Raw genomic sequence first — 21,898 nt, forward strand, 5'->3', positions numbered from 1 at the left:
ACCTCCTTATACTGTTTGCATATGGGATTCAGGAAACTACATTGCTCCCTCTGCTGCATTGAAGGTTTTGTTTACTGTACAAGAGAATTCTGTCTCAGTTTCCTTGAGAACCATCTCAAAACACCTGGAAATATTGTACATTCAGATATTGCATCACTGACTAYACACACAAAAGCCAAGGCAGCTGAAATAATTTTGGGTGTGTACACACAGTACCACGAACAAACAGGAAGTTTCTGTGAAGGAAACACAACATACTAAGTGCCTGCAATGACAGAAGAGTTCACCACCCTTYATTTTTCCAGGCAGAAGTCCTGAAGCCAGCAGAAAGGCAGCGCTTTCTAAGACAGGCAGGTAGATGCTACAGCTCTGAACATCATCTCCTGGCAGGGACTGCTTGCAGGGGCTGCCGCCTGGCTCTGCCAGGATGGCTGGGTGAGGAGCCTCCGCTGTGACGCAGGTTCCCTGCCAGAGCAGGTTYCCTGCCAGCTCTGCTCATCTATTTATAGAATGATTTCTGACACGTGCCAGATTCAGCAGCRAATTCATTGCTGCTTCAGGAGTTGTTGGGGGCTAGGATATGTTTTCCTGGGGGAGCACAAGATGTGTTTATTCATATGCTATACCACAGCCTGCTATTCCTTTTTCTGAGCATGAAAGTCTGGAAACAAAGATGCATGATTTGAATCACAGCTTTTCAATAAACGGTGGTCGTGCTTAACATTAAAGATCCATTTATTAAGGGTGTTATACTTAACACTAAGTTTCTGCTTACTGAGAGTGACTCAAATGCAGTCTASGAGACAAAAGGATTAGTAAGAGCTACAGCTATTTTTCACTGCTCTTTGGAGCACAAATATTACCTTTTTCACAGCTGTAGGGCTGCTGTCTGCACTGAGGACTGGACTATCTGAAGGGCTYTTCTTTTCGGGTGGAATACACTTGGCCATATAAATATTGTAGTCCAGAAGCATTTTCTGCCTCATGTTGCCAGCCAGGTCCTTGTGCTTCGGCTGGGATGTGATTTCTTCTGCACTTCCCTTGCTGCTGCTCCGGCTGTGTGTGAGAACTCCAGACTGACTATCAGTTCTACTGTGTGCTGGCAGCACCCCTAAATTCAAAGAAATAATASCTGTTCAGCAGAGAATAAATCTGACAGCCAAATACCACAAAGTATCATCAAATTTTAAAGGAACAAAATTATTTCGTAGGTATTTCTCCTGGAAAAAGACCAGAGTGGTSTTTTCTTATTTTAAAGGCTAAAAGCAAATTCCACTGCTGAGTATTTAGGTGGTCCTAAACCCAAATTAGCCAATATTTGCTATGATTCAGCACTCAGCAGGATGTGGGACTGGAGGAGTCAGCTGATCAATAGCAAATTTAAATATGGACACTCACATATGTATAACACATGGCAGAATTCCCAACAGCCCTGCTGGGAAATGCCTAAAATAAAAGTCAGGTGATTGAAATGCACCTATGACTAAACTTTTTTTTTTCCCTAATCTAATTATAGGCTGTTACAATTARAAAGACTGTCAAAAGCATGTAACTATTAGAATTTTAATTAGCTATTAATTTTGCATTTGCATTTCAAGAAGTTWTGTGACAGAAACAATAACACTAACTAATTTTTAAAAAGCTTCTCAGAGAATAAAGACAGAAAAGCATGAGTCATTCAGGTTTAAAATTGTGTCAGAGCATGGGTTTAAATGAATATTCCAAACAATAGATCAATACCATAGACTAATATGTTTGTTGGTTCAGATATATATATATATATATATATATATATATATATATATATTAGTGCAGGGTATTTTATTTAAACAGAAAAATGTGTTTTCCTGTGACACTAACCCATGAGAAATCTCTATACTTTACAAGAGACTAGAGTGGAAGGAAGGATGGAGGAGGAAAAATGGGTAMGAGAACTGAGTCTAATACTGCAAATGTTGACATCAGTTCCAACAGTACAGAAAAAAAAAGATTGAACAATTCATCCTTACAAACACGACAGGAGTTATTACAGTCACTGAAAAATACTGTATTCATATAAAATACTCTAAAAATAGCAGTAGTAGTTGAAAGCATGCAGCCAAGAGGGGAAAAGGTGGGGGCGAAGGTGAGAATGAGAGGCCAAGATAAGGAGAAGAGTATCTTTGGTATTGTTTTTTGCTTGTAAAGATCACTCTGGCACCATCAAACATAACTTCAGTGTGTTTCTTTTAACAGACTTCTACCAGAATATAAAATCTGAGTACCTGGCTTGCTCCCACACAAACTGAGAGGCTTCTTTGCTTCAGACTTGAGCTTCGATGCGAGGAGGAACCTTCGGAACCATTCTTCCTTCTCCCTACCYGTCCTTCCAAAGAGATAAAGCACTTGATCCTTTTGGCAAGTGTACTTTGCTCCATCCTGAGGCTTCTTGGATTCCTCATTGTTCAAGTCCCCTTTTTCAGCAGGTAACTTTTCCTCTGCAGCCTCCTTCTCAAGCTGAACCTTTGCCATGAAGTCATCCTGTTTGGCRAGTTCAATGCAAATGGGGTATTTCTTATTCCAAATTCGCTTCCGTGCCAGGCTCTTGGGAACCAGGGAAATCTAAAGGATAAAAATCAAAGGGTTAAACGAATTTATTTTTCAGTTTTATCCTCTGTTTACTCACATAAAGAAAGCAGGAAYGCAAGAGATTAAGATCCCACAGTCTCTGCCAGTTTAACTGACTCAACATTGCWGGTTGTCCAACCCACTGCTATCACTGAGTCTTTGGTGAGCCATGGYTTTGGAATTAAAACAAAGGCTACTTAAGCAGATTATACCATGTGGATTAGAAACTGTTTTCATTTAGATGATCTTATTCTCATGGATTTGCAGAAAAAATAGAAAAMCCCAGAACATTATTTCTGGGACCATGGGGAGACAAACAGATAACAAGATAAAATAAACGGAGTCCAAACAGTTTTGAACACAATTTCCAAGCCCATCTCATGAAATTGAGTGTTTCAAGYTGGTGACAGCCTCATCAAATATATRRGTCAAGCCRTAAGAGTGATGTGCAGATAATTACATTCTAAATTAAATATATTTATAAAGAATTAAGACAATGCAAGTGATAAARAGAGTGAAGAGTTAAAAATTCTTATCTAGGGTCTGAACTCCACAGTGCTCTACAAAAACTGTGGGCAAATACCTTGAGGAATAGGCATCCTTTATTTATAACAGCCAGGGCACTTGGCACTTCTGTAATCAATTGGGGGGCAGCACTGAAAATTTTTCTAAGATACCATGGGGAACAACCATCAGTCGAGTGCTCTCCCAGTACCTGACAGCTTTGCTTGTCCTCATGCTGGTGAAACATCTGCACAAAGCAGAAATCTAAGTTGTTGCTTTATCTTTCCCACTGTCTTCCTTTAATGGAAGGCAGAGCTGGCAGCATGCTCCTCTCCCATACAGACTCAGGGAAAAGGAGGGAGGTTTTCCTCATTGTTGCCTTGGTCCCTTTCTCCCTCTCACTTCCAGGCAAGTGAAGCRTGGTTTCCTCCTACATGTGTACTGCCAAGGCCCTCGACTGATGTGGCACATTAAAAAAATCCATTCTTTTAATAATTAGGTATTGATGCATTAGTTAATACAATGCCAATGGAATCAACTTCACGTGACAACTCCTCACAGATTTGAGGGATGCAAACAACATGTAGGAAAACTGTCTCAGCATTATTGTTCATTATCCTCCAACAGCAAAAATCCCCATCCTCCTTCCCTGGACTGGGGGTATGGGCTAACCCTTCCAGCCACCTCTCACTCCCATTTTTCACATTCTCATACAATGTACATTCTCCCTTTGAGCGAAATGCAAATGCCCAAGCTGCCTTGGGGTAGGGACAACTACTGAAGAGGATGCGTTTTTGGTGTAACCTTCAGAACAGCCCTGCAGTCATCTCATGCATTGGGAACGAGTCTCAGAGCTCCCAAGAGTTAACTTCTGCTTTCAACTGCCAGAGGAAAATCATGCCTTTCCCTTATTGTGTAAATAGATACTTTCTTCCAAATCCTGCTCAATTTTCCTCCCCAGCACAATCTTTTGCAAGTTAGCCATGACAACAGTTTTGTTTAAATAATGACAGAACATGAAAATAGAGAAGTAAAAAAAAAAAAATCTGAGTTAAAAAGCATTTGCAAAGTATTCTTTGTTAAAATCAGATATAAGTAAGACACTCACCTTGCTATCTGTTAGTTCATAAATTTTTTGACTGACATATGTGACTTCAGGCTTTGGCTCATTGTATGAAGCTCTTCTAGAAATATTTTTATTGGGTTTTGAAAGTCGTAGGGTGCTTCCTTCAAGCCGCACATAGACRGAGTGAGTCAATGTAGCATGGTATGTTTCTGGATCATAATTATAAATTTCRTTCATCCACCCCTAGAGAAGAAGATACTTGTTAACAGGCTTTTAAGCTKCTGGAAAACCAAGTACAGCATGTACCTAAAAACTTTAAATTATTATCCAAGCTTTTGCCAGTTATTTCACTTACTRCACAAACAAAACGAAGCAGTAAATGTCCTAAATGAGGTACCACCAAACCAACAGAGCACGAGAGGAGGGATCTCAAGCAGATGGTGTGTTTTTTCTGACTCAATCACTTTGTATACGCAGCACAGGGTGCTCTCACCTCATCTCCAGGAGCCACGGTGGGATGTGCAGATGCAGAGAAGAGCCACAGGGCAGGAGGGCTGAGCAGCACAGCGGCTCCTCTGCTCCCAGCCACCTCCGACACTTTAATCACGCAGAGCCCAGCAGAGCAAACAGCCTGCCTGCTCACAGACAGCACTGACATTGTAATCACCACAATTAAGGACTCCGTGGAACACCACAATGGAGTTTGCTTTCATGCACCATCACCGTTGGAGATCATTTAACATGTTGTGTAACTGCCCAGCTACAACACAGGAGTCATACACGTGGATTAAATTCAATTAATTTCTGTGCTGTGAAAGAAACAAAACAAACCAGCCMGTCCTGCTGTAACAAGTCTGTAAGTKCTGACTCTGACCATGGGGGTGATGATACTCCTCTTCTCCAACATCTGATTACAGAAAYAGAGATGATAAATGGGGCAGAAGGCAGGAAGAATACTCATTCAAGGAGAAGTTTTCCTTCTCTTAACCWGCCATACAACATTCTTTGATCATTGTTTTTATCTGCACATCAGAACCTAAAATTCTGCATACTCAATATTAATCAATGTCAACAGAAAGTGAAGGGGAGCAGAAAGTAAAATGGCACCTTTACAAATACATGGGTGATTACAGTGGGGGGAAATGGGGAGAGCTGAAGGAGCACCTCAGTATTTCTCAAAACAAAAAGTTGTAACTACCTTATGCAAAACATCCCTAAAATTACTGCAAGATTTCAACTTATTAAAGATGTTTCCACCCACACRCAGAGATGTAAAATTTACTTTTATGCTAATTTTCTTCAGTGCCACATAATTTCTCACAGTAGACAGCATACGCTTTCTTAGGTGCCATAGTAACAGTGATATCTGTTTTGCTTACTCCAACATCTAGCTCCATTTTCACTACAAACTCTAAAAAACCCAGATAAATTAGCATTTCTTTTATGTTCAGGAAAGATTAAGTCATTCATCTTTGCTTGGCTCCAAAGCAGATTATGTCTTTTATTAATAGAAATGCCTATACCAGGACACACCCTTTGAAGAAGTTTTATGGTTGGTTTTTTTTCTTACAGTGGATTATACACAACCACGATACAGGAAATACAATGCACGAGGAAGAGTTTCCCATAAACCATCAAGCTCTGCACAGCAGGGCTGATGTAGGTTTGAGCACAACCCATCTCCTTCCTAGAAATTATGGAGCCAAGACATCTTTGAGCAGACAGCAATTAATTTTCAGCCAGGAACTCCAGCTGGACTTACTGAAGCACAAGRACATCACATGAGTTGCCCAAAGCCACTGTGTGCTGGAACTGGAATATCCATATGGCCCACAGATCTCTGGAGCAACTCCCACCTGCCCCTGATCAGATCTCCAARCTATTTCTAGCTCAGACAAAGTCTGGAGCCTGCAGCCAGGCAAAAGTACAGATGGGAATTTGCTGCCTCAGAAGTTTCTTGCCTYCTCCTGCAAGGCAGTTCAGCCAACACTGCACCAGCTGGCGCAAGGAGAAAGGGCTGCTCGGAGAGTGGGTCTTTATAGGAAGCTTAGTCACATGAGCCATTTTCTAACTCTAACAAGGTTTCTATTTTCAGTAGRAAGGCTGGAAACTTGTGGGTACATGTGGTACCCAGGAAGGAAGGTCAGACCACACCTGACATTTCTTTAACGGCCTGTCTGAGATGGGCTGCAATGAAAACAAGCAGAGATCTACTCATCGTACTCTTGACTTTCCTGTGCCAAAGTAAGAAGTAAAAATCCTTCCTGATTTTCTGATCCCTACCATGTGCCCMGGCTTTCCACTCCAAACAAATGGATTAGCTGTACAATCTGCCAAACACACAATTCTCACACCCTGTAGTGCCTCCCCTGCTCACCCATAACCCAACAGAAGTGCAAGCACAGCACAACTACCTGGTTATCAGCAACAGAAGAACCAGGTTTAGGTTTAAGTATTTGAGGTTTTGTTTTCAGACAACAGTCAGGATGAAAAGAGATAGCACATTACTACCAACCCTCCTTGCACATAAAATTTTAGTTTTCTAATTTCTCAGGATGAAGTTTCTTCTTTGCACTCAATTTTCAAGTTGCTTTGTTACACAGAAACCCTGCATGGCTGAGAATGAAATGTTAGTGCTTCACCAAATGATTATTCCTCACTCTATTAATGAATCTGAAAATGTYGGGCAGCTGCAAGAATTTTATCTAACTGTGTTAAAGGAGGTACAACACCACCTGCCTTCTCACTTCAGTGATCTTCAATTCTGTAAATTGTTTCACTTAGCTTAAAAAACACTGAGAAGACTCCAAGAAGCCCCAAAAGTAATTCCAAAGTTCCTGCACTTCAAGCACAATTTCAGTAGAAATACCTCTGCCTCTCTTTTTGCAAAACCAAATTGGAACAAAAGATTCGCAGCCCACGGAAACCATTCTGCAATGCACCCAAACAGTGAAGTTGTGTTACCACAATGTGTTAGCAACAGATATATYTTCCCAAACTACAGAAGCAACAATGGATTTCTTTGTGTAGGAGAGGAGTGACTGTAGGATGGGTCTTTTCTGTACTAGTGAAGTTATCAAAATAAGAAATTTAGTAATTCGGGGAGGACAATGACCATAGTCATATGCYAGTCTGCAGCTGCTGGCCATTTCCACTGATCCTGTGATCTCCATTTATAAAGGTCAGCAGTTGCTCCAAGCTCTCAGTTTGATTTTTCTCTTTCCTGACTGTGGGCTTCAAACTTTTTTTTGTAACTGCAGTTCAACAGAATAATTAATGTAAGAATTGTCAGGCCCTGAAAGTACCAACTTTACACTGTTCCTTGTTTAAGGTCTCAGTTGTGTTACACCATAACCTGAGAGGGGAGGACGGGAGGAACTGCAAAAGATCCTTTTGAAGGATCTAGAGGGCTGAGGTACAGACCAGGTCAGTGAGTAAAAAGAAATTAAAATCATTACTTATGATACTTTCAAACACATAAATAAAAGACTCAGCAAAAGCCACCTTCACAATACAAGCCCAAACCTGGATTAAAACCATCCCTAAAATTTCTTAGTGATATTAATAGGTTAATATTCATTATTACTAAATTATATAATCAAATGCTTTAGTACCAAAATTTTTTCAAGACCTGTTGATCACTCAATCACTCTAATTGTATCAGTATCCCCTCTTATTACCACTATTTTATAATACTTCACTAGTATATTTTGCCTCATAAATGAGGGAAAAATAGAATGCTTTTTTGGCACTTCATTCACAGAGAATCCAAAGGCACAAAAAAGGTCTGAGGTGAGAGAAGCAACCGCCACCTTAACTGGAAAAAAACATTTGTCTGCCAGAGGCCACTATCAAACATGAAATCCCTTGGATGGTACTCAGAAATAATATGCTGATAAAAAGCCTCCTCTTTCTGTACAGCTGTAGCTCAAAAGCTCCATTTCTYCAGCAGGCACTGCCACTGGGTTCTCCTAAAAGTTCTTTCTAATGGAAAGGGTAAATTTATCATTTCCATTTTAGCTGTTACTTAAAGCCTTGCCTATCAGCCAGAACAACACAAGGGAATTCACAGTTGAAAGGCCAAGAAGGAAGTTAGAAAAGACTAATGGATTAAAGAAGGAAAAAAAAATGTGGGCAGAGAAAAAAAAACAAAAAAAGGATAAGGAAGCCAGAGAACTGAAAACTAAGGGAATAGGCAGATACAAAGACATGCAATGAAGATGCAGGGGTTTTGTGCGTTTTCTGGGTTATCCCCCAGCACCAAAGACATTTGACTGCAGTAAGTACAGAAACCTACAGAAGCACCCACTAACCAGCAAAACACACTTTCCCAGTGCCAAGGAACGATTTTGTGGGAGACAATAACCATGTTCAAGTATTTCACAATTGCTGAGGGGAATTTTCCACTACTTTTCAAAACCTGGGAAATGCAAACTCCTCAAACAATGTTTTCATAGGGGAGAATGCACACATACAAAAATAGCTTGACAGCAGTTTGGCAGAATCCCAACGCCTTGAGCCCCATAAAGGGAGCTTACTCAGAGCATTTATCATAATTGCATGACAACAGTCCAGGCCAGAACACAAGACCAACAAGTTCTGAAGAGAACATCTTTATGTAAGAGCATCAAGTTTGATTTTCCTATATTCACTTGAGTTTTGTTACAGATTAAGTCTTCAGCTGCCTTCTCAAATTATCTAAGATGTCCAGTACTCATTTTGACATAAACAAACAGAAAACAGTTGTATGAAGTGGGAATAATAACTTGAAATCTGCTAAATCATATTACATTATACTCCACTACAATATGGGCAYTAAGCTGKTTTTTAAACTCCTGRAGCATTTACGTATTAAAGACAATTACTTTGTGTGTTATGAGCACAAGAAATACTCATCAGGTCATAAAAACCATTAATCTGCATTTGTCAGACTTCTCTGTACTGTTCATTTCTTGCCTACAGCCATTTTCACAAGATGTATCTYCTCAATAAAAGCATAAAAATACAGTTTAAGGTTCCTGACTAAGAGCTGACATCTCAGAGCCAGCCTAACACAGCCAATAATGAACATCAGGATCTCTACCAGCTTTCAAGTATTGAGGAAGGGTCTCGGCACCAAATAACAGGACAGAACTGAAAGTCTGTCAAGATTTGTACATGTGAGCAGCAGRTAATTGAATTGGGCAGTCAGGAGTGTCCAGTCTGAATTCACAACAGCAAAAAATAACCACAACTCATATCATTCAAGAARAAAGAGAACACCAAGGTAGACACCATGCTAGACATGCAGCTGGCACCATTATGCAAGAAAAGTAGAATTTTATATTCTGTTTCACTAACTKTTCAGTTCCCTAAAGACACATGAAATTAGCCATCAATACATTATAGATTCTACAGTATAGACCCATCTGAATTTAAATTCATGCAACCTATGTGCTGTTACAATTTGAGATGCACCTTCAGAAAGCTCAATTTAATATTTACACAAATACAAAAAAAATGCCTTCACAAATGTTCTGATAAGCAACCATAATCAAGTGAATCCATAATCTGGATTCATCAGAAACCAGTAGATGTTTTATTGCTCAGAATTCTGCAATTGAGAAAATAATACTTTAATTAATGACAGACGGAGATTATGAGAGGCAGGACAGGGACCAGAAGCACTAAAGGAACAAAGGGGCTGGATGGATCACAGCTGGACAGGCAACAAAGTGACACATGAAGTGACAGCAGCYTGCAAYATCTCAACAAGTGGGGATGGGGGAKGGCAGARAGCAGGAAGGACAYACTTTCATTTCAAACCCAGCTCTCAGACAGACATTTTGCTGCTCTGTAATGCCTCCTCCCATTCCAATTAGCTCATGCTTGAGGAGGACCCACATGCTCTCCAGCTCTCTGTGCTCTACTTGAACACAATGCTTTGTCTCTGCTTAGACTGAAGAGACCAGACAGACAAATTACTGCCTAGACAGTAACACATTCCAGAAACAAAATACATCTCCCAAGATGCAGCTTCAAGCACAAATGTTATTTTACACACTAAACTTTGACACTACTTGCTCTCAGTAGTTCTGCTGAATCATTTCAAATCCATCAGCAAAGCCATTTGCCCTTTTACTTTTGAAGAAATTCCATTTTCTACTAATCCCTAAAGACACTGAAGTCTTATATATTCTTGGATATTAAACCATTTGTGCCCCTGCCAAAGCAAGTTGACCCTAAAAAGCTATTCACAAATTCAGCTCATTTCCACCTTCAGGATAAATCTAGTTTACTCCTTCTACCCAAAATAATGCACATAGACACAAAATGCCATGACCTCACCTTCAGTATTTCAGGTTCTTTGATATCTAGAGCTCTTCTAKTCCATCGCTTTTTCTTGCTTTTATGCAATTTGAGATAGTCAGGAGTACGTGGAGTAAGAAGCCAAATCACACAGACAGCTACCATAAATCCAAGGGCCATTCCAAGTAGGAGTCCACTTAAATAGCCAGGGAGAGGGATAATAAAGTAAGCATAGACTAACAGTGTTAATAAGTATAAAGTTTTCACTGGTATTTTAGGCTGTTGCACATCCAGATTATTTTCATCTTCACTACTGAGCATAGTAACAGTTTCCTCAGTCACCTCAGGATCAACCACAGTTTCAGCAGGTTTTTCAGTTTTGCTTTCCTCCTCTAGCAAGAAAAARTCTTCAGAATACAGTTCACAGAACTCCTCATCCTCCCTGCTCACTAGTGCAGACAACGAACATTTTTCAAGTACGAGTGAAGGTTTAGACCCCACATCCTTTGTGCTTGCAGACTGAGAGCTTTTGGTCTCCATCTCTTTTGCATGTTCCTCTGCCCCTCTTGACTGATCACTCTTGGTCAGGTTAAAGTCATTCCCAAAGAAGTCCCCTTCCGAATCAAACTCCTCTTCCTTAATGCTGTAGTTGTTATTGCTTTCCAAATGGCCATTCAAACTGGAAAGGTTTGAGAGTTCTGAAGCACTTGAAGATAAGGCTTTGGGCCTGTGGCTACTACTTTCATCACCCATTATTTTACTGAGCAGCTGAAGAGGCTCATAGATGACCTCAGAAAGGCGTCGTTTCGTATCTTCAATTTTAGCCTCCATTTCAGGTACTTTAAAAAAGGAACGAGTGTCGGAGGGKGATGTTAATGGAGAGGAGGGGGCAGTTTTAGAATCACCACCTGTAGCTCGAGGTTGAGTGAACTGTTTGAACAGATGTAAGTTCAGTTTCGAGTCAGGTGGCCTGTAAGACACAGCTTCAGACTCTTGTTTAGAAGTGTCTGTAGACAGAGATTTCACCAAGGTTTTCATTAACTGTCTATGTCGCGTCGGTGGGGTGGGTTCTTTTGGTTCCACTTCTGTTGAAAAGGACTTGACTAACCCCTTAAAAGGCTTGGAACTAGAAACTGTGGATGATCCGCTAGAGCAGGCAACTGATCTGGAAGGGGATGAGGATGGGGAAGATGACARGCTGGGCTTCTGTTCCACAGGTGGTGCCGCGGCACCTGATGCGCCAACTGTGTGACATGAGTGTGACGATGGAGACAGGACTGGTGGCACTGCACTGACTGCTTGGGATGGGGAGGGAGAGTCCAACAGCTTTACAGTCTCTGCAGCTGGCAGGACTGCGGGCGATGAGGACAGCGGTGATGCAGAGTTGGCCATGTTAAGCGAGGTAGCTGGACCAGAGAAGTCATGGCCAGTATGCTCAAAGCAGAGGTCTTCCTTGGCTTCAAGTGCTGTTACAATGCTTTGGTCATCTAGTTCCTCATCAAGAAACTCTTTAAATTCCTCTTCCTCCTCTTCTTCCTCCTTCCCAAATGCAGAGAAATGAATAGTGATGGTTTCTCGGGAGACAGATCGTTGGACCTGCACTTTTGGTGTTGACTGCTTTGAGGACATTTCACCAGTTTTCTCTGCATGGCTACTGTTCCGACTTGTCATTGCAGGTTCCAGAGATGTGTCAGAGTCTAGGAAGAAAACATAACACCACGTTAAATACCCTTTTTYCCCCTTCAAATACCCTTATTTTCAAGCATTACGCCAAACACAATTTCATGTAGAAAAAAAATCACACAGCAATTCACACTAACAAAAAAACAAGAAGCAGAAGAGACCTATCCTCAAAATTACAGATCAAGGTTACTGTTTGCTACTTAACACATTTCCACATAGCACAAAATGGCAATATTAAAAAACATCACGCTGTTAAAATTATCTTCAAGTGCCCTGAAATTACAGCTCATCTCCGAAGCACCACCTTTCTGTTTTCCCCACCAGATGCACCTGTGAGTCCCAGAAGCTCCATCCCACCCCAATACACTGAAGTTCTTCACTCCTAACTCAGCTCCTTCTACCTGCACTAATTAATGCTTTATATATTATAAATAAAGAAAACTTGAAACTCAAAGGAAGGTCAGAAATGAGTAAAGGTCATCATGTGGGGAGCACATTATTTAAGCATTTCATTGACCCATGAAAGTGAATTTAGCATATCTTTACACGGAGAGGAAATAGCACGCATTTAAACCAAGGCACTGGTGCCCATACACAGAGATGGCCCAGGAATTACAGGATTAGCTTTGCCTCTCCAGCTGGGAGGCAGCACTTTATCTCCACTGCCAAGACAGCAAGTTTACCACTTCAGTAACTGAATTATTTTTCAGAAGCTGTTAAAATGCTGTAATCAAACTGTCAAGCTGAATTAATGAGAAGCCTCTGCTGACGTTTAAAGAGCAGCTCAGAAGAATGATTATGTGGTGGTGAAGAAACTGCACTTCACAAACAGTTGTGATATCAGATTGTATTATCCAGCAAGCCAGTACCACCTGTTCGGCATCATCATCCTGCTAAAGGTTGTAGCCCTTTCYACTTGGTAGCAGAGCTGCTCATGTAAACATTTTTTAACCTGTCAGTAAACTAAGCTAGATCTTTGCTACACAGCTTATTCAGAGCAAGTAGCTGTCCACAACCTCCTACACACTGTAGCTGTCCATTTTATGGCTCCTCAGTTGTTGATTATTCCTTGCTTCTTCTAGCATTTGTGAGCTCCCCAATCAGGCTGTACGGAAGGGGCTGGATGTTAAACTGCTTCATGCAAAGCCTTCAGAATTTTCAATTTCAGGGCCTGTTTTTTTTTTTTTTTTTTAGAAAACATTTTCACTGTGGTTTTTTGTATCAGCTGGAACTTCATGGGTTTGGACAGCTCTTTAGCACACTGTGTTTACACTGAACATTAATTAGCTCGTGTTTAAACACCAGTTGCCATGCTGTGCTAATGCAGTGCTAATGACCTGAAACAGATGAACTTTACTTGCACACACCAAATGTACTGAAAAGAGGTTTTACTGCTTACTGAACAAGCAACCACTTTCTTAACATCATGATTAACTTGTTAACACAGAAAGGAAGGAAAATTCTTGATTAGCCAGTATTTGCCTACCCTAAGCACATTACTGTACCATGAAATATGTCGTATTCTATATAAAAGCACTAATCCATTSCTGAATATCATCTCTGTTTTATTACAGAGGATTTGGGCTGTTTTGTTTTTTCTTCCCAAAGCAGATGCTGAGAAACTTTTCCTTTACAGCTCTTTCAGTAGGTGTTAGGTTTTGATAAAGATATTTCATCAGTGTATTGAACCACCCATTTTTACCCCTTAAATAATTTTAACAGATTCACTTCTTATTGATTTCTGGCTACATTTTCCTCCTCGTTTCTCTCCCCGACTCCTCAGCTCTTTTCCTAGCTGTTTGAAGACCTGATGTTCCAGCCTCACCATCCCAAGTGGCACAATTCCAAACTGATTGTTTGCAGATTATATTGGTACTTGCARAAACACAAGTTTTCACTGGTCCTTCTTTAGAAGGCCGCACTGTTCCCCCCTGCTCTGGCTGCCTCTTCCATTTTTTTCTGGTGTTGATTCTGAAGATGCAAGGTATCAGTTTTATTTATGTGGCAGGCAGAACTGAGTAATAGTCTTACATCCTCAGGCTTGAAATTATTCAAAACATGAACTTTTACCCAGAAGGGAAGAAGGCTGCTCAGAAAATAATTCCTTTCCCCYAAAGGTTTGAACTTTGGATGCTGTTGCAGGGTGGAATGAGAGAACTACCAACCAACTGCWGCCATTTCCACTTCTGACCTCAAGGCACTGCATCCCCATCTTCTACAGAAGAGCAGTTTATAATCCCCACCTACAGGCATTGCTTTTAAAGCTCCAACAACAGGAAACACTGAGCCAGGGAAAGCAGCTGCTTGGGAACAGACAGCATTCCTTGCCCAACCCTTTCCTRTGAGCAGGGAGGCAGCGGTGCCAGAGCAGAGGATGTTTTTGCCTGGGTGACAACACRTCCCCACCATGCTGTGATGCACCTGGTGACAAATGGGGACACCTGGGGAGAGGCCAGGTGTGGGTTAGGCCATGACACCTTTTGTAAGTGTCACTGCAGTAGCTGTGCTCTTTCCTAGGAATGACTAACTGGGAGTTCACAGGAAGAGCCAAGCACCCAGCAATCTGTCCTTCTGCCCAGCACCATAAACATCCTTCTCCAGAACTGGCAAACCCTCTTTCTTTCCCCTGCAGTGGACAAACACACCCCACCCTTCTTCAGCTGAACCCCAGAAACCACCTATTCACAGCTCTGAGAAAACACACAGTGCACCAAGAGCCTTAGAACAATTATASCACCAACTTCATAAAGCAAAGCAATTATTTTCAAATTAACAATTTAAAAAGTGATTCAAACAACACACGAAGCGGCAAACTAGGAACAAACTTAAAAGGTCAAAGTTGCATATACCACGCTTATTCATAATCATTCAGCTGGAGAAACAGGCCAGGTTGGGTAACTAAATTCACATGCTTTGCAGGAGACAGCTACTCCAATCACATTGCTCTTATTGCAACATCTTCATGAGGGGGAAAGGGTACACAGCACACTGCTTTAGTAAAATGCTTTCAAAAAAATGTGCAGCAAGATTCAACACTTGTATTTTCGTTGCTACTAAACACAGACCAAAAAAAAGTGTTTTTCCAAACAGAAATTCCTTTCCTCCTAAGTAAAGGAAAAGCCTTACAAGTCATTAAACAGCACTGTAATACTTTCCACCRTATCTCTCAGCTGCACCACAAGAATAAGCCCTAAATGCTGTTCAGGAAACAAATAATTTGATTACTGGTAATATCACAACTCAACTTCCCACAGATTGCCACTGGTGTTCAAATGGAAAGATGTTTCTCACTGGTTATGTCTCTAATTCCCCCAATAATCCCTCTGTGCCATCACTTGTCCAGCAGGCAGCTCCAGCTTTGGTAGACTGGGGAAAAAATCCAGGTGTTCTTTAGGATTCATGGGGCCTCTTTTATAATTTTGGGTTACCTGAAAGTAATTTTCAAGTGTCAGACTGAAAACAGGTAGATATTTCATACTCTAAATCTGCCCTCCACAACACATTAAGCCCCTGTTCCAAACTAGGCYAGAGGCATATTAAATCTTTCCCAAACTGGGAACACCTGCACAAGCCAACATGATCTGAAATTCATATTTGCTTCCAGAAATTCCAGATTCTGTTTGATTTATTAGAGATTCGAGCTGTATCTTCCTTCTAGCACTGAGATATGGGGRAGAACTGTTGCAATTCTTTATACTTATTTTTAATAAGAGACAGATCTCAGCATCAGACAAAATTCTTTCTGTTAAGAGGTAGAAGTCTTCATTTCAGAATGAAGCACACTATTATTAGTGAAAAGTACCACTTTGCCACAGAAGTAGTCTAGAAAGCCAATTCCCATTTAGCCCAGAATGCCCTCCCTGAAGCAGAGAGCACAGCTGCTGGGACGTTATCTGTCACATGAATTTCATCTCATTCAGCAGATCTATATCATAAAAGACAAAAAGAAAAAAAAGGATACAAACCCCAAAATATAACATTCTTTCCTATCCCCATTCAAATTTCTAATTATGATCAATTAAATTCCCCTGGCATCTCCAYGAGTTAATGTATTCCATAGTTAACATCTATTGTTCCTTTTACATCCACTAGTCATTACTTTTAAATGAACTACAGAACCAGGGTTGGTAATTACTATCACACAATGGCCCTGTGAAACCTTCCTGTCAGGGCTCCAGTTACCCAGCCTGGAGATAAGGCTTTAAAGCTCAGTTTCCATCAGGAACCAGAAGGAAGTTTTGYTTCACTTTCCAATTTCATGCAACTGGATATGAGATATAGACRTGGTGGAGAAGAGGAATAAAACTCCAACAAATCCTGTTTTAAATCCAAGGGCAGAAATGAAAAAGTTGATATCAATACCAAATACTATTCCACTGTAGTTAAATGTGTTGAGCAGCAGCCAATACTGGATCGTGGCCAAAACAGATGGACCAAAATATACACACACAGCAAATACCCCTGACAGATTAACCCAGGTTATCACAACTCAGCTGGTYAAGAACTAAAACACCACCAGCAGGAGTTCGCTAAGCATCATTAAAAAAAAACCCAGCATTTTTGTGCAMATGCTTTTAAGTTCAGAACAATTTAASTTAAATAACCAGCATTAAAGCACATTTAGGGATACTTAAAAGAAGGATCCCAAGCAAGATTTTAAAGTCTTGTCRATGAGATGATACCTTTAATGAAAATTAGAAACCTATTAAAGAGATAAATAAGAGTAGTTGTTAAGACCAGGACAGAGAGGTCAAGTAAATTGCAATGGCAAATAAGGACTCTTCAAAACTACTGGAATTTTGTTGCAGACAGAATTACTAGAATTTCGTTGTTGCTGCTGAGATCCCCAAGCTTGTCTTTACAACACTTCAAAAATAATCAAGTGAAAATTGTTTAATGCTAGCTAAGCAAGTGTATTCTACATTAACATTTTCCCCAAAGACCTGAGAAAGGTCAGCTACCACATTAATTTCTCTCCCTTTACCRATAAAAGAATAATTATTATTCCTTCCTATTCTCCTTCTATGACACACCACTTTTACCAAAAAGTTTCAAAGCTGCACTACAGTCTCATTTTAACAAASACAAAAAGTTAAAGGTTCTTCAGAAGCTCAGAAAAATTTAATTCCTTCTTATTTAATGATTTTCTGAAGGCTGAAGTGAAACAGTATTTGTAAGAAATCGAACATTTTCCCTAACAGAAGAAATAAAAGAAGTTTTTTGGCAAAGCTCTGTTCTTTGGAATAGATTCAAACTGCACCAGAGTGTAATTATATTAAAGAACATTTACTCCCAGTTGGCACAATGAGAACACATAAAAATTCTAATACATACATAATACTTTCACCATTCACGTGTTCTCCTGCTCTGAACTATATTCTTGTTTATCATTTGTAAATGCAAGCAACAAGTAGCACCTTTTCCTTCCAAAACACTCCTCATTGAACAGTTCAAAGGGATCTTTTACTAGTTCCCAGAACAAAATAAAATAGTAAAAAAATCACCACCAAGTTCCACCCCTCCCTTTACAGATTCTKGGGATTTAGTAATTTCTTATAACATATATTGCCGTCTTTAAAATTGTTTTAAAATACGTATTCTTCCTGGTAGCTACTTGCTGGCATGAAATTACCCAAAAAACTAATTTGGCCATGACTGAGAAGAGAAATGCCCCAGAAAAAGAAAGGTTTACAGACCTAGATCTGAAATTTCTGCAGCAAGGGATTCAGAAATAGATACATTAAAACAAGGGCAAACTCAGAGCCAGCCTAAAGCCAGCTTTTTCCACTTTTCTCAAACTGCTGTACTGAAACTTTCTTTTCAGAGTCACCCTCATAAATCAAAGGAGAGCAAAAAAACCCAACAATGGTCTTACAATTCTGAGCAATAAATATATCACTGATGCATTTGCTCTCTTCTAAAAGGGAGGAGAGTCTACATCAAAATCTTCTGGTGCTGCACAAGTTCTGCATCTCAACAGAACACGTTGGACTTCTGTAATAAAAAAGACTCAAAAGCTTATGCATAAAAAATTACATCCTGTGGAAAGGGTAAACAGTGAGGTAAAAATGCAGAATTGTAACTCTCTCTTATCTTGGTGGAAAAAAAAATCACCTCCTCATTAATCTGATAAAAGATTATCCAAAACCTCWGTGGATTAGTCCACAGCTGAAAACTGTCCACATCTCCGATTAAATTAAAGGTCACTATAAAATCTTTAGGRGAAATTTTGACAGAGTGACTTAGAGAAAAGCGTGTTCTTAAAATGAAGTAAAATAAAGTGCCCTGAATCCTAAATTTAAAAGGGCTTAGCAGAATTGTCTTGCAGCTCATTTTTCCCAGAGCAAATGTATGTCAGAAGGTAAAAGTACCTGCAGATAACAAAAGACATCTTTTTTTTTTTTTTCCAGGGGATTTTTAATGATTGATCAAATGTCATATTTCTTATGTACAACCTTCATTTTAATTTCATGTTCTGCAGAGGATTAGCATGCAAGGTGCTTTATGGCTTTTTAACCTGACAGRACAAACACAGCACACAACCATGATTTCTTTATGTCTCAGAGATGTTCTCAAAATTACAGAAAGGGATATTCTCTGGTATTACTAAATAGGACTAAAGCATTTAATACATAAAAGTTTTTTGTTTTGGACCTAGTACACATCCCTAAGAAGCAAGGTAATAACTTCAAATAAAATAAACAACTTTAAAAAAAAACAGATAAAGAGCTACAGACCCAGGCAGCTGGCACAAACCGAAACAAGAACAACTAATCAAAGCAAGGCTATTTTCAGAAAGCTGAAATTGTCTAGGGAAAGGAGAAGGGCTACAACTATATTTAATACAAATAAAGTATTTATGCCTAACTAGAAAGGCAGTGGTACTGAACACATGAAAATGAATTATCCTAAGGCACCTGAAGATACAGAGAAAGCTGCAAATATTTACACAAGGAGCTGCTTGTTAGAGGGCACATTGATTACAGTTATTCATCTCCTTGCATTTCATCTACCCAAGGAAAAGTGTCTTTGATAAATGCAGAAAATGCATTTAGAACAGAACAGGATTTCTCAAAAGCTTCTGCAAGCCAAGTCCCCAGAGGGTCCAAAGGACAGAAAAGCTTAGGAAAAGGCCAATGAACAGGACTTGAAAACATGCAAGTCTTTCCAGAGCTGCTATAAAATTTGAGAAGTGGTGGGACAAAAGTAATTCAAGCCAAAAATCAGATTGTTTTGCAAAGTTTCTTTAAAATAATTGTTTCCAGCACCTAAGAGAGGCAGTCCTGCCAGTCACTCCATGCCATGCACTGAGTGGTCTCTCCTGTCACTGGATTCCATGACAAAATTAATGGAGAAAGGTATGACAAGCATTTCCTGCTACCTGGAAACGGCAAAAGAAACATAAATCAGCACCACATGAACAGAAAAGCTCTTTGTTATCTAATTTCAGAAGAAAATGGACTAAAATTCCAGACTTCTCTGAAAGTCACGAGCAGGTAATCATGTTATTTTTAGTTTCAGTATTATTAGGAGGGTGAGAAAAATTTTGCTTTAAGTTACCTGACTGAAGAGTAAGATCACAGAGTCACTAACACCTTAMAGCAGCAACAGCAAAGACTGAGAACCACATTAAAGCAGCTCAAAAATCACACATTCTAGCAAGAACTGCGCAGAGATCATAAGCTATTAATGACAGCTTCTGTGCTTAAAATACTTTTAACTTCTAATTCATAGAAGAATYCATAGAAGGTTGGCAAAACAAACTCTAAAGAACCCTTGTCCTAAGAATAGCAAGAAAATAAAATGTCAAATTTGGAATTGGCGAGTACCAGACATTTCTCTCTTTGCTTAAGGCAACACTCATCTCATTCAGATTTATGTTCAACTCACATACACAGAAACTAAAATGCGAAAGTTCAGCAGCACTGTGGCTTTCCAGCTGGAGGACACAGAGTGACGAGCACAGGAGAACATCCAAGACACTGAAATGGAACCTAGCTGGCTCCAAACAACCTGAATTTTTACCATGCTAAGGACAAAGAGTTTTGCTTATAAAAAAAAAACAAAAAAAAACAAAACCCCAACTAAATACAACGCAGAAATACTGTCAACCCTCAATGAGCAAAGACATTAAGCAAGGCTCAATTAAAACATTAGGACAGATAATCCAGGCTTTCCCAGCTTCCCAACAACCTAAGGGGTCTGGGGGGTTTTTCTGCTTGACCAAAGTTTCTAGAGCCTTAAAACTGTTATATATATTTCAGTATCATCTTTCAAAGATTAACTTGGAATTAAAGAGTGGCTTAAGCATTTTATGATTAAAAATACTGGACTATGAGACAGCCAGACACAAGAACACCTACTCAAATGCACAGAGCTGAAGCAACTGTCCAATTCCTAGTTATTCTATTACAATATATTCAAATATTTGACAAAATTCACAAGAGCATTAAGGCAAAAAATGTATGTGGCAAAAGCAWTCCCACGTGCGTTTTCATGTAAATACATTTTCTTATTTTTCTCATAGTATTTATAACTCTAAGCATTGAAAGGTGTAAACTTCATTAATTAACAAACATTGGCAAGAATTTTCCCTGGACTTTGTTATTCAGAACATGAAAGAGGCCTTACCACGAACAGCACTGAAATCAAAGGCACCAGCTCCATCTGCATTCCCCTCTGTTTCTTCCATTACACACACGAGAGCAGTACTTAATGAATCAGTGAAATATATTAAAGTTTTCTGATGGTTTGTTTTTGGGTTGTTTTTTTTTTTTCTGGAGCAATGGAGGTAAATTCTATTTCTAACAGCTGCAATACATTTTAATTGCAACATCTGACAGGTCAATTACAGACTGCCTGACCCAAACAGCTGCTTTACAGGCCTGACTCCCATTGAAACCAACTGAGTCAGAAAATTATGAGCACCTCCCACAACATATTTTTTTATGCCTAATTGCTAAGAAACCATAGTTATTTGAAAAAAAGGAGGTAGTTATTTGAAAAAAAAATAAAAAATAACAACTTTGCTGGCACTCTGAATTTAAATGATCATTTCACAGCAAAGTAAAGAAACCATATTGCTCATAAGGAGAAAAAAAGCCAGTACACTGAGAGGGTAAAGTGARGTCCTTGTGCATATGAGGATCCTTCCTACTCTGCTTTTCTCTCTCAAAATGTGGTAGTGATAACAGGCCTGGAAAGATAATCTGTCATGTGAATACTCAAAAAAAAAAAAAGCAAACAGAAAAAGATTGGGAAGAACATAAACACAGSTCTCCTCTCTTCTTTTTTCAGCAGTATGTATCTACCCCAACGTGGTCTCTCACTGTGAATCAGGCCACCAGTGTGAAAGTAAGGAAAAATAAAATTCTTCTTAAAAGGTTTAAATTCGTTAATGGTTTTCTGAACTTTTCAGCACTCCTTGAGAAGCGTTCTCTCCCATTACTCATTTTCTCTCAACCTTTGCTCCTCTGTGGGGTCGCACACACAGGTCCTTCACCCAGTGGAATACAGATCTCGGGTAGACCAATACAATGGGACTTCTGTAAACGAAATCACTCCTCCAGAACACTATTTCAGAGAGACACATACTAAATTCTGACCAGCTACGTAGGGAGCTGTAAAACACACGCMGATCTCACTTCAGAGAACATTAATCAACATAGTTGTCTCCAGGAATTTCATCTGACAACCCCACAGGCTGAAAAGGAAAAGGTCAGAAGGTGYCTTGTAGYGATACACACCAAA

General features: G+C 39.7%; 1 protein-coding gene across 3 annotated transcripts in view; it reads right to left on the reverse strand.

The window, feature by feature from the left end:
- Window positions 1-21,898, reverse strand: part of TEX2 (testis expressed 2) — a 41,201-nt gene that overhangs the window by 12,015 nt on the left and 7,288 nt on the right. For all 3 annotated transcript variants that reach the window (XM_057368858.1, XM_057368857.1, XM_057368859.1), the window contains exons 2-5: window positions 10,505-12,162; window positions 4,220-4,420; window positions 2,265-2,601; window positions 864-1,111 (exon numbers count right to left, since the gene is read on the reverse strand). In XM_057368858.1, the coding sequence (XP_057224841.1) occupies window positions 864-1,111; window positions 2,265-2,601; window positions 4,220-4,420; window positions 10,505-12,136 (2,418 nt within the window). In that variant the 5' untranslated portion in view covers window positions 12,137-12,162. The remainder of the gene's footprint in view (window positions 1-863; window positions 1,112-2,264; window positions 2,602-4,219; window positions 4,421-10,504; window positions 12,163-21,898) is intronic.

This window comes from Malurus melanocephalus, unplaced genomic scaffold (assembly GCF_030028575.1).
Source record: "Malurus melanocephalus ecotype Western Australia unplaced genomic scaffold, MMel_1.1 scaffold_98, whole genome shotgun sequence".
Lineage (NCBI taxonomy): Eukaryota > Metazoa > Chordata > Aves > Passeriformes > Maluridae > Malurus > Malurus melanocephalus.